General features: G+C 39.0%; 1 protein-coding gene across 2 annotated transcripts in view; it reads right to left on the reverse strand.

Moving 5' to 3' along the window:
• CHCHD3 (coiled-coil-helix-coiled-coil-helix domain containing 3) overlaps nucleotides 1-14502 on the reverse strand; it is a 293291-nt gene that overhangs the window by 223741 nt on the left and 55048 nt on the right. For both annotated transcript variants that reach the window (XM_061414735.1, XM_061414734.1), the window contains exon 3: nucleotides 6948-7029. In XM_061414735.1, coding sequence (XP_061270719.1) covers nucleotides 6948-7029 — 82 coding nt within the window. The remainder of the gene's footprint in view (nucleotides 1-6947; nucleotides 7030-14502) is intronic.

Here is a 14502-nt window from a genome sequence, read left to right on the forward strand (position 1 = left end):
GTTACAACATCAAGTAGCTATTCCCTTTCTTCTTGATTTCTTGAAAAAGGTTATTAAAATGAAGGCAACTTTCACTTGTCTTCATAGGTACAAAGGTGAAATTCAAATACCAAAGGTCAGAGGTCAGATGCAGTCACATTCTTCTTGCTGTCAGAGACTGACTTTTGGAGGTACGGCAAAAGAGAAAAGCAAATCACATTTTAAAAGTCTATACTCAAACTGTAGCACATTGCGTCCTTGCTATATTGGCCTGCTCTAGCTGCAACACAATACGATCAGCTATAATCCCAAACACACAGAGTATCACAGAAAAACAAGCTGCTGACACGGGCATTTAATTTGCTCTTGACTCCCAATACACCAGGCAACTATTCCATCCATTAGGTGTTGTCATAAGCAAAACTACGATTCCAGATTAGACCCAGTGATTTTACTGTGTGCACTAAATCTGTATCAGTGATTTTGGAGGGCATCAAATCACTCAACAGTCTCATAAAACAGAATCAGATCTAAGATGAATTGAGATTCTACATGTAAATGTGTTTTACAAATGAGAATAGAACATATACAGCATGCTCATAATCAGCTGTGTCGTCACTGTGACCCTAGTAGAAACCTTTTCCTCGAAAGCAACTTTTAATTAGGCTGTATCTGCCTATTAAAGAAGCGGAGACTTAGATAAACAAGCTCCAACTGTATAGCACAGGGAACTATATTCAATACCCTGTGATAAACCAAACGGAAACAAATATAAAAAAGAATGTGTACATATATATGCATGTAACTGAATCACTTTGCTGTGTAGCATAAATTAATATATTATAAATCAACTATACTTCAATTTAAAAAATAAATAGGGCTTTTCTGGTGGTCCAGTGGTTAATCATCTGCTTCGCAATGCAGGCAACACCAGCTTGATCCCTGGCTGGGGAAGTTCCCACATCCCTCGGAGCAACTAAGCCTGTGCATCACAACTATTGAGCCTGTGCTCCAAAGCCTAGGAGCTGCAACGACTGAGCCCACGCGCCACAAGCACTGAAGTCCACGTGCCCTCAGAGCCCGTGCTCCATGAGAAGTCACTACACTGTGAGAAGCCCGTGCACTGCAACCAAAGTGGCCCTGATCACCTCCACCAGACCCAGCACAACAAGGAAAACCAGCAGAGCCAAAACTAAAATTTAAAAAAATAAAATGCTCTAAATAAGTTAAAAGTAAGGAAGTGGAAATTTTAAGGACTCCAATACACTTTAAAATACCTTCAGTGTAAATGATTCTCAGTGTGTGGCGTGACCCGTCAGAGATGCTGTAAAAGGGTTTCTGCATTAGGTAGGACATGAGGCAGACACTCAAGAAATCATTTCCAACCTAACAGAGGTTACGGTCTACAGTGTTTGCAGACTGTCCTGATGAAATACATTCTAGGATCCCATCTGTCCAGTTTCCACATGCCTGAAAGCATCTCACACTTACATTCTGCCAATCTGTCCTGAGCAGTTGTCATAGCTTGCGCAGAAGCATCAAAATTTGTAAAAACTGGTTTTCAGCAGCCTGGAAAAATCCCAGGAACGACAGCAGGAGGCTGTTGTCGTCATCAAGGTTCTGATGGCACAGAATATGACACTATGTAGAAAAATACAGACATCAAGACCCCAAGCCACAGAGCGATTTAGAAGAATCAGACCAATGTGAACAAGTTTTGAGAATCCCTTACTTAACCTTGAGTTTCTCACTATTAGCACTATTCACATTCTGGGCCAGATAATTCTTGTGTGCTTTTGGGAGTTTTGGGGGAGTAGCCTGTGCATTACAGAATTTTTAGTAGTATCCCTGGCCTCTACCCACTAGACACCAGTGGGTAGCTAACTAGCTACCTAACTAGCTGTGACAGCCAAAAATGTCCCCAGACATTTTCACATATCCCCTGGAAACCAAAATCTCCCCTAGTTGACAACACTGCCTTAACCTATTTATTTTCCTCACATTTTCCTTTTCATGAACACACAGGTGATAGCTTTTTAAAAACTCAAAGTCAATCTTAATGAGCTCTTTCAATAAGAAAAGTCTAAGAGATATTAACTACTGTGTTATTATCTGCAACTATTTTTTTCTTAGCGGTATACCAAATACAATGCTTCTTAAAAATTAACAGCATCTTCCATTCAATGAAATTCAGCCACACACCATCCTTTCCCCTTTATCATGGAACCATCATCCAGGGGAATTACTTCTTCCCCACTGTGTAAAGCTTTAAGTAGTACCCAGTTCTTCCCTACGTACTGGTTCTCTAGTCTTCCTTTTGATTCTTTTGAACTATCTAATATGCTTCTAAAAATTTCCTTGCTTCCCAAGTTGGCCAGAGTTAAGTTCCAGTCTTTCAACCAAAAAAAAAAAAAAAAACTAACTGAAATGAAGCTAGGCTGACAGAAAATATTTCAGAGTAGTTCCCTGCCACAAAATTCACCAACTTATTAAAAATATTAGTGCTTCTCCATACCACTCACCACAATGGTAGAGTGAATAGGATACAGATGAAACAAAAACTGTTGAAACAGTGTCATGGGGACTCACTGTACTCTTCTGTTTTTGAAGGTGCTTTAAACTGTCCATAATAAAAAAGCTAAAGATGATTAATATCCTACAAAGAAAAAGATCACAACAGAAGTCATTTCCAAAGTCCTTTCTGCGTATGTTGGACTGTGTCTGTGTCCCAGTCTTAAGCACTCAGGAACTCAGCTACAGTTATGCGTGCATTTGGGGTGAAAACAGAAGACGTAGTAAGCCAAGGATGTGCAAGTGACGATCCAAAGGCACAAGGAACCATTCTCAAGACTTCATTCAATTAAGGCAATAGGTACAGTCATCTATAAATTCTGTGCTTCTCTAAAAAAAGATGCTTTTAAAAGATGACACTGAAAACCTTCTTAATGCTTTTTCTGAAGTTTCTTCTCTGGTTGATAAAAGAAAGAAAATAATAGCTATTGACTCTTATAAGAACTATTATACAGATAAACACACACTTTTTGCCAAGATTTGACAGCTGGAAGTTTTCATGAAGAAGGTTTCAAACAAAACATTTTGTTAAAAGAGAGAGGGGGAAAAAAAAATGCTGTACCACCCTCTACTCTCCTTAAAAGTGACAGAAAATAAATTCTTTATCAATAGTCATTTGTCCCAGGTTACAGCTAAGCTGCCAACCCTAGTCCACGTGAGAGATGAAAGTGGCTCTCACTGACACCTTTTATCCACCTCACCTGCCCTTTATCTTTCACAGAACAGGGAGAGCAGATGGGCGCTAAGTGACAGAGGCGGGAAAAACCACCACAGCTAGAATTGTTGTAACAACAGCCGGTACCATAGCAGAAGAAAAGAAGACAAAAAACTTCTATGTGAAAAACGTAAGCAAAGTAAATACGAATGTCTAACCCAAAAACTCCTAATTAAAATAAAATTCAATTAAAAATAATAAAATTTCAAAGACAAGGAATTCTACCATAACATGCTGATTTTCTCTGCTTCTTAAAGAAAATGGTCTGAAATGTTTTTGAATAAACTTCACTGTGTAATTATATACTCCATCAACCTAACCCCAATTAAATAATTAAAAAGGGCTGTATAGGAAACTATTGAAATATGCGTAAACCCTTTTAGCAGTACTAATTACATCTTGATTTTTAAAATCCTAAGCCATGAGTCTTCTCTATTTCCTGAGAAAATGGTGGTATAAACTAAAACTCATGTCCTGTCCCAGACATTTCAGGCAAATTGGACCTAGCGTACCAAGCACTCCATCAAAAGAGAAGAAATATTAGAAAATACTTCATAAACTCCTCACTTTAGATATGAAATATTTAAGGGCCAATGAGGTTAAATTATATGTGAAAGGTCCTATAGGACTTCCCTCGTAGCTCAGTCAGTAAAGAATCTTCCTCCAATGCAGGAGAACCAGGTTTGATTCCTGGGTTGCAAAGATTCCCTGGAGAAGGAAATGGCAACCCACTCCAGTACTCCAGTATTCTTGCCTGGAGAATCCCATGGACAGAGGAGCCTGGCAGGCTACAGTCCATAGGGTTGCAAGAATCAGACAGAAAGCGACTAAACCACCACCACCTATAGCCAATGAAGACTAGATTTACCAATTCAAAGATTCTTTACATTTAGCTCTCTTCAAGCAAACTAGTGAAGCAGTCCAAAACAAATACACACACTCAGAAACACACACAAAATCTACTGGTAGTAGTAGTACTACTGGTAGTAGTACTCACAAACCATCTACTGGTAGTAGTCATTGTGCATGTGGAAGATATTCACATGATCACAGAATAATAATGCTTTGTGCCGTATGCAAATTTCAGAAACAGCACAGAAGGGAAGCACTTGACTACTGCGGATTAAAATGTATTCACATATTTTTATGAATAAGCAACTATACTTTAAAGTATAGTTTATACTTTATGTAACTATACTTTATACTTTAAAACGGAGAAGGCAATGGCAAGCCACTCCAGTACTCTTGCCTAGAAAATCCCATGGATGGAGGAGCCTGGTAGGCTGCAGTCCATGGGGTCGCTAGGAGTCGGACGCAACTGAGCGACTTCTCTTTCACTTTTCACTTTCACACAATGGAGAAGGCAATGGCAACCCACTCCAGCGTTCTTGCCTGGAGAATCCCAGGGATGGCAGAGCCTGGTGGGCTGCCGTCTATGGGGTCGCACAGAGTCGGACACAACTGAAGCGACTTAGCAGCGGCAGAAGCAGCAGCATACTTTAAAAAGTACAACTTTTACCCCCAGGGCTTCCCTGGTGGCTCAGTGGTAAAGAATCCATGGCCAATGCAAGAAATGCAGATTTGATCCCTGGGTTGGGAAGACACCCTGGAGAAGGAAATGGCAACCCACTCCAGTATTTCTGCCTGGAGAAATGCTATGGACAGAGGAGCCTGGCTACAGTCCATGGCGCTGCTTTACCCACAAAAAAACATCTACATTGTTTCAAATACTGTGTTCAGTTTACAGCTTTTCAACATCTTTTTGAATCAGAATGTAAGATCTACTTGAGCATCTAATATTCCATGATGGGTACGCGCCATAATTCATTCATCCAGTCTCCCATGACAGGCACATGGACTGCTTCCAGTTTTTTATTACAAGAACTTCAATGAACTCTTTCAGCTGCTACTGCTAGTAGAAGTAGTCCTAAAGACAACAATAAAATAGAAGTATGTACACAGAAAAAAGGCTAGAGGAGTGAAATGTGATGATCTTAATAGAATGAAATTATGGAGGATTTTGTTTTTTCAACCTTACACATCTGTAAAGTCTTTGAATTTTTAAGTGAGCATACTGAACAGAACTGATTACTAATTAACCCTATTTATTAACATGGGTACTATCTATGACATTCATTATTAGCTACAATATTGTTAACCTTAATACCCATAGTTCAGTTCAGTCACTTAGTCGTGTCTGACTCTTTGTGACCCCATGGACTGCAGCACACCAGGCTTCCCTGTCCATCACCAACTTCTGGAGCTTGCTCAAACTCATGTCCATCAAGTGGGTGACACCATTCAACCATCTCATCCTCTGTTGTCCCCATCTCCTCACGCCTTCACTCCTTCCCAGCATCAGGGTCTTTTCAAATGAGTCCATTCTTCGCATCAGGTGACCAAAGTATTGGAGTTTCAGCTTCAGCATCAGTCCTTTTAATGAATATTCAGGGCTGATTTCCTTTAGGATAGACTGGTTGGATCTCCTTGCAGTCCAAAGGACTCTCAAGAGTCTTCTCCAACACCACAGTTCAAAAGCATCAATTCTTTGGTGCTCAGCTTTCCTTATGGTCCAACTCTCACATCCATACATGACTACTGGAAAAACCATAGCCTTGACTAGATGAACCTTTGTCCACAAAGTAATGTCTCTGCTTTTTAATATGCTGTCTAGATTGGTCATAGCTTTTCTTCCAAGGAGCAAGTATCTCAACTTCATGGCTGCAGTCACCATCTGCAGTGATTTTGGAGCCCAAAAAAATAAAGTCTCTCACTGTTTCCATTGTTTCCCCATCTATTTTCCATGAAGTGATGGGACCAGATGCCATGATCTTTGTTTTTTGAATGTTGAGTTTTCAGCCAGCTTTTTCACTCTCCTCTTTCACTTCCATCAAGAGGCTCTTTAGTTCTTTGCTTTCTGTCCATAAACGTGGTGTCATCTGCATATCTGAGGTTATTGATATTTCTCCCAGCAATATTAATGCCAGCTTGTGCTTCATCCAGTCTAGCATTTCGCATGATGTACTCTGCATATAGGTAAAAGAAGCAGGGTGGCAATATACAGCTGTGATGTACTCCTTTCCCAATTTGGAACCAGTCTGTTGTTCCATGTCCGATCCTAAATGTTGCTTCTTCACCTGTATACAGATTTCTCAGGTGGCAGGGAAGGAGGTCTGGTACTCCCATCTCTTGAAGAATTTTCGACAGTTTGTTGTGATCCACACAGTCAAAGGCCGTGGAGTAGTCAATAAAGCAGAAGTAGATGTTCTTCTGGAACTCTTGTGCTTTTTCAATGATCCATCAGATACTGGCAATACCCATAGCAGATAATGTAATTTTCTATCAAAAATACATTCATTAAAAGAATCTAGCCTGAGAAATGCCAGAAGAATCCTCAAAAACTATTTTTCACATACTGAAAAACCAAGGCTCAGTTATTCATGCAACTGAGAACAACACAAGAGATAAAATGGTGACTTACAATTGAGTTTGGGAAAGGGATAACCTAGGGCTTTAACAAGCACAGTCCAAAACCAAAAAGAGCCACATCCATTTATGTTCAGCACATTCTGAAGTCAAGCCAGACACCGATGATGAGTCTCTTTATAATCACTCCTCTCCAAAAGCATTTCATAATTATGACAGGTCCACCAAAATCTGTCTCAAACACCATGAAACTCACCGTTTCTGATTTTCAGATTCTTTCTTGGCCTGCTCCAATGCCAGTTCCTCAGCCACTCTTCTTTTCAATTCTTCATCAGAAACTAAAATCAACAAAGAAGGGAAAAAGATACAATAAGTGACTTCTTTAAACAAAAGCATGAGAATACTCAGGAAGATGAAACTGAGACTAGATCTTAATGGGCAAAGTTCTGCCAGCTGGTCAGTATCTCCTTGGAACCACCTAAGCACTGTGGAAAAGACCAATTAGTGCACTTCAGAAGTAATTTAATCAAGAGCTCTCTGGCGACCTAGAAATCTCCATACCTGCCAAAAGTTATAATAAACTCAAGGAGCTGCTTACTGCCCAGTGGGGACTGAGCCATTAAGTACAAATTCTTTAAAATGATGTCCTACCACTAAAGTCTGACAATTGCATAGAGAAAGAGGAGAGGCTGCAAGGAAGGGACTTCAGAGAAGAAAATGACATCAAAACATTCCCACTTTGATAACTGAACATTTTAAAAAATCACTTATTAGAGAAATAAAATCATTTGTGGTTAAATTCACTTATCCATGATTTATGAAAAAGGAATTCACTGACTCATGAAAATGTTAAAACCATATTTTTTGGAAAACATGTCCTTCAAATTCAAGTCCCAACAATTGGAGAGAGAGACACAGAACAGTGCTGAGAACACAGCTGGAGCTTTCTAAGTACCTGGTGACTTGACTTGAAACAGCTGGTCCTTCCAATTAAATGATTTTGTACAATATGTTTTGTAAGAGTCTTACAGCTATGACAGCAAATAAATTGACAAATTTTATATACTCTTTAAGAGCCCTCCCTAAGAAATAAGCAAGGACTATTTCCTCTTCACTACCCAAAACCCACTACCCAAAACTATGACCAAGAAAGCACCAGAAACATTTAAACTCTAGGAATACACACAGGACCTCACCCAGGATTTCAACTGGTTGAGCCTATTAGATGGAAACTAGACAGTACTGTCTCTGCTCTTTGATGACATTTTATTTGATAATCTTGATATTATAACAACCTTGCCTTAGGAAATACGCAAAAATTTAGCTGACACTGGGTAACAGCAAGAAAAGAAAATATATGAAAGCTCTTAAGGATGTTTTCTGTTAATTGTGGACTATCAGAAAATAGCAATATCAAAGGACATCATCAAGAAAGTGAAAAGACAACCCACAGGATGGGGAAAAATACTGGCAAATCATATAGCTGTTGAGGTGCTTGTATCCAGAATATAAAAGAACACTTACAACAGAACTGAACAATAAAATGGTAACATAACTAAAAATGGGCAAAGGACATAAACAGGCATTTCTCTAAAGAAGATACACAAATGGCCAATAACTGCATGAAAAATCACTCAATAGTATCCATCATTAGGGAAATGCAAACCAAAGCCACGTGATTTACCAATTCAAACTTAATCAAAAAGACAATTAACAGGGGTTAGTGAGAATGTGGAGAAACTGAAACCTGCATATTAATACACTGCTGGTGGGAATGTAAAATAATGCAGTCAGTATAAAAATAGTTTGGCAGCTTCTCAAGATGCTAAACAGTTACCATATTACGCAGCAATTCCACTGTTAGATACCGTGTATAACCAAGAGAACTGAAAACATGTCTACACAAAAACTTCTAGATGAATATTTATGGCAGCATTATTCATAATATCCCAAAAGTGAAGACAATCTAAATGCTCATCAACTGATGGATGGATAAACAAATGTAGTATATCCATTCAGTGTGATACTATTCAATCATAAATAGTTATGAAGTACTAATACGTGCTACAACATGAATAAATCTTGAAAAAATGCTAAGTGAAAGAAGTCAGACACAAAGGTCACGTATTGTACATGGCCATTGATATGAAATGTCTAGAAAAGGCAAACCTGCAGATGCAGAAAGTAGGTGAGTAGTTGTCTGGGGCAGGGGAGTGGGGGCATGGAGAGTGACAGCTAAGGGGGTATAGGATTTCTTTGGGGGTATTGAACATGTTCTAAACTAGACTGTAAGATGGTTGCACAATCTGCAAATACTAAAAATTAGTGAACTGTACACTCTAATGAGTGAATAGTACAATATGTTAAATGTCTCTCAATAAAGCTGAGAAAAGAATATACTATAAATGAAAAGAATGATGGACAAGGAACCAGAGAAAGATGTACGGACTAGCTGAGGTTTGATCCCAGTTTGCCCACCAGCAACTTGGGAGACCCTGGGCAAGTTACTAGCCTCTCTGGGCAGTTTTCTCAAGAAGTTGCTCTCAAACGGACATTCTCCATTAGAACTATATATATATATATATGTATGTATGTATGTATGTATGTATGTGTGTGTGTGTGTGTGTGTGTATACACACACATATATACACACACACACATATATATATACACAAACTATTCTGCTGTTTGCCATTCTTCTACTTGGTAGTCTAAAGTGTGAGACAAGTCTCTGTTTTGAAAAAGTCATCCAAAACAAAAACTTTTTAAGAAACTAAAAAAGAAATTGTTTGATTCAGGCAAATCTTAAGATTTTTTTTTCATTTTCTTTTCCAGCACTAAGAGTTTAAAACAATACAAAACCCAGCAGAGAAATTACAGACAGTAATGGCTCGTCAAGGAGTCTGGATAGACTTTGTCTTTTTATCAGCCAGGCTTTAGGTCAATCAGCTAACCTAGCTGAGTTTTGATTTCCTCATCCAAAAACAAGACCGGGTAGGTTACATAGATGTCAGCTGGCTATGAAGTTCCAGGCTATGCCCACCACAAGGTGATGGTTTTCACGGTTTCCTCGCCCTCTTATCACCAAGCAAAACAACGTGACACAGTTTTTCAAGTTGTCCACAGCTGGTAGCTCTATTAGTAGCAAACATTGAGACACATATTTAACCCAGTTAGTACTACCCGATGAAACTATACTGTGAAGTACAGTATATCAGTTTGGGTCAGTGCACAGTCAGACCACGTGTAAAATCACACAAATCTGCCAGGATAATCAAATTATCACAGCAAAATTTTTCTCAGGCAAAATTCAATCAAATTCTTGATCACAATTCAGCTGAATTTCACTCAACAGAACTAGGCTTTGGTAAGACCTTGGTATACCAGGTCTAAGCATGAAGCAGTGAGATCAATCTTCTAGGGGAGCTGATCCAGCATGTCCTCACAGTGCACTATAAGGACAGTGCACAGTCAAAGCTCTGGTGTTTCCAATAGTCATGGATGGATGTAAGAGTTAGATCATAAGAAGGCTGAGCGCCAAAGAAGTGATGGTTTTGACTTGTGGTGTTGGAGAAGACTCTTGAGAGTCCCTTGGACTGCAAGGAGATCAAACCAGTCAATGCTAAAGGAAATCAACCCTGAATATTCACTGGAAGGACTGATGCTGAAGATCCAGTACTTTGGCTACCTGATGTGAGGAACTGACTCATTAGAAAAGACCCTGATACTGGGAAAGATTGAAGAGCACATCGAGAAGGGAGTAGCAGAGCATGAGACAGTGAAACAGCATCACCGATTCAATGGACATGAATTTGAACAAAGTCTGGGAGATAGTGGACGACAGAGGAGCCTAGCAGGCTGCAGTTCATGGGGTCACAAAGAGTCAGACATGACTTAGCAGGTGAACAACCATGAATGCCTCTCACATAGGGGCTTCCTACCAGGGGAAAAGCCAAATTCAGCAGTGAGTTTTTCATGATGCTGTGATAAACCTCAAAGAGAATGGTGAGGACTCCATTTCCAAATGATGGCCAGGTTGGGGGCTGGGAAGCCAGCCATGCCAAGAGAGACTGCAGAGAAGGAAGTGCAGAAGGCTTGTCTGCCAAGCCACCTGCCGTGGGTGAGGTGGTAAATAGATGGAAAGTGGTGCAATCACCTAGGTAGGCCACAAGTGGAGGGAGAAAGGTGAGAGGAGGAAGCACCAGAGATGCAAAAGGCAGGGATGCTCCCGAAGCCACTGAAGAAGACACGCCCAAGGGACCGGCTAGTTCCATCACTTCTGGTCAGTCAAAGCACGGCTGTCTCTTTAATGCCATAGCTATTTCTGGAAAAGACACACACACACACACACCCCTTTTGGGTCCCAAGTTCAAGGTCACAGCTGAAAAAGTAATTACTTTAGCTACAATGGAGAATTTAAAATAACAAAAGATAAAACATGACCAAGCATAAAGTTTAAAATCTAAAATAGCAATTCAAAGCCCAGGCAGGAAAATAAACTGGTGTGGTAATGGGTTTTGAGCAAATCTAAGTTTCATGTTATTTGTTTTTAAATCAATAGAATACTGAAAGCAACAATACATTTCTTCTAGGTAGATAGGTCCAAAGTGCATGAGGGAAAACAGATATACCATTTGGAGACCACTATTTAAAATGGCCTTTCTGAAAACACTCTTTTCAGCTTCAGGATCTAAACATTTTCTCAAATAAAACTGTTATTAAACTAAAAGGTCAGTGTTTCAGGATGGACTACTTGAACAGAAGCACAGGAAAGGCCAACTTTGCCTATTAGCACAGTGAGTTTCCAAGCAGATCTTTGGGGACTGGCAAAGTTTGTGAAATGAGAAAAAGTAAAAATGAGAAATTTTCAAACCATATACATCAGATTTGCCAGGCAAATCTGCAAAACTAGTTCAGACTCAGTAAGTAGGGTTCCAAAGCTTTCATATACATTTCTCACTTTCCTTTTAAAATGTATTAAGACAAAAGGATGCTTTCTTCACATACTTGTAACTCATGGACTTGGTAAAATGTTCTCAGAAACCACTTTAATTTTTTTCTCAATGGCAAATGTATCCTAATAAACACAAAGACTGGCATTTTTGTCAATTAGTTATACATGATATGACACTGACCACAAAATATGTGAGAAAAAGTCAAGCATTACAACTGCTTGGTGTCTGCCCTAAACCCTTTATTTGAAATTACTATTCAAAGTAAGAAGTATCTGAATTAAAAACAACTCAAATTTATGCTTGCTTTAGGTAAACAGCATTCTAAAAAAGAAAATGTTTTGGTTAGTCCAAAGATTCTTCTTTACTGACCACCTAGCAAACTTTTGTCCCTCTTAGCCATGTTCTAAATTACTAAATTAAATTAATAAATTCTAAGAATTTCTAACTTGGGGATCAAATAACAAACTCCTAACCTTATACTACTTGATTCTTAGTATTCTCAGGAACTGTGGATACCACGGTCTTAATTCTGAGAGAAAGAGCAGCATAAATTTCTTACACTTCACTTGTCTTCTATGTTGCATGACAATGTCCTAATTCTCTGTTAAATGTGGTTAAATGTGGGGTAGAGAGGGATGGGGTAGAGGAGATGGAACTCTACAAATATATTTAAGATAGTTCCCTGAATGATGAACAGAAATGACTCCAAAAGACAAAATGTCGTTATGAATGGCTCATCAAGCCGTAACACAATAGCTTATGTCATGAAAACACAAGACTAAAAATACAACCATGATTTGACTTACACAGATTCCCTGGATCTCAAGGAACATACCAATTTCCTTTTGCAACTGTTTCCACTATGACTTTCCCTTTCCTTCATTTTCTGAACATAACCCTTACATTATAATTCCCTCCTCAATTACAGTATTTCTGAAACAATCTCCACAAGTTACTTAATAAAAATTATGGCTTGCCTCTTAGAGAAATGTCAGGTCCTTTGGGATTTTTCCTTTATTCCATTTCTATTTCTGGTCTTACCATTTGCTGATATGTATCATATCCAATTTTATAAAGCCTATTATTTTCATATGCTAGTTTAAAAACACCAAAGAGAACTATGGCGGTCTACTCTCAGAAGGAAATAAATGTATGTAATTGCATAACACAAGCAGCAGATTTTAGATAAACACTGACTCTGCCAGGATTGAGATAGCTGAGCCAAAGCTAACACCATAAAATACAGCCAAATTAAATTTTCAGCTCCACAGAAATATCCATTTATCTTATTATTTCAATAAATTCATTAATATAAAAAGAGCACTGATTGTTTAAAAAATAATAATGGAAGCATCCATGCAATCAATGAAATACAACACAGAGTGTATCAGGAGTAAATGACTCACAGCATGGGCTGCAGGATAAATCTTGTCACGCTCCTTATCTTATAAAAGGTACAGGGTTTGATTAGAAGAGTCAAAAGATGGCTACAATAAATCTCCGGGGTTAGAAAGAATCACGTAACAGTGTGCCATTATCCATTTGTGGCACCATCTAGTTAGCAGACAAACCTGATTTAAGCACACACACACACGGAGTGTTAAGTGTGATGATAAGCTGACAGTAACGTTCACCATCACCTTAAGGGTAATGTAACCTAGGACTGACTTCAAGAAATGCCATTTGTCTAGATACCTGGCCGGGTAACTGAGGCCACATATACATCAAAGCTAATGACGACGTTGGAAGGAAAATCCTTAACTGCACTTTCAGAACCATAAATATCGAATCAGAAGGTACAGTGTCACAAAGAGTTTGGCAACCTAAACATCAACTGCATCAAGTTAATGGCTTATTTTGCAGTATTACTGCTCCATGAGGATTTATATGCTTTCGTAAATTTCTAATCTGAATGGCATAATATGCAAATAATGTTCATTTTATTGTTTGCCTCACAACAAGCACTCCTGGAAACCAGCTCCATGCTCCATTCTATGTGAAAACAAACATCAGTACGGGCTGCAGACGCTGTATAGCAGCAGAAAGGCTCATCACTCATATTCTACGGTCTCCACATTTTTAAGAAGACAATTCATAAACCAGTATTGAGAATCAGATATACCTAGTATTTCATGTCTTAATATTCTGAATAATAGTTGCAAAATCTCACACAGCCTCTAGGAAAATAAGATCTATAATTTAAATTAAAAAATAATAATTACCTCTGGATATTGCTTTTTGATGCATAGCTTAATTTTTTTGTCTGTTTCACAAATGGATGTATTTTGTTCACTGGGGATAAAACTATAAATTCAGCAGCGTTAAACCTCCAACCCCAAATGCAGTACCAAAACCACCCAAACCTTTTCCTGTTTCTTTACAATAGTCCTGAGTGTGGCCACATTCAAAGGCTTCTCCATAAAGATCCATGACACACAAAGAGGACCAAGCTGGATGTAAAGGCGGTTCCCGTCTATTCTGGCTTTGCCATAATGCGTTTTTGTGACTTTGTTCAAAAACACATCATTGCTTTAGGTCAAAGCTGTCTCCTCTGTAAAATGAGAACCCAAGCTAGAAACTCTCCAACAGCCTTCCCCTTAACACGGCTGTGTTAAATGAGAGCCTGACAAGACCGAATTCATGCTTGAGCCTCCATTTCCCCAAAAAGCCCCAAACCGGAAGGTGAAAGAACAAAGGTTCTACCGCTGACAACATATACTGCCAACTGTTCCCCTGAACTGACGTTCCGCTCATCTGGGACAACTGTCTAGCAAACACCCTGAAAACTAGCAAAAACATCCTCTACGCTTTACAGGCAAACCAAAAACAGAGGAGGGAAGGAAGGACAGGGTGAGA

Source organism: Bos javanicus, chromosome 4 (genome assembly GCF_032452875.1).
Source record: "Bos javanicus breed banteng chromosome 4, ARS-OSU_banteng_1.0, whole genome shotgun sequence".
In the NCBI taxonomy this organism is placed as follows: domain Eukaryota; kingdom Metazoa; phylum Chordata; class Mammalia; order Artiodactyla; family Bovidae; genus Bos; species Bos javanicus.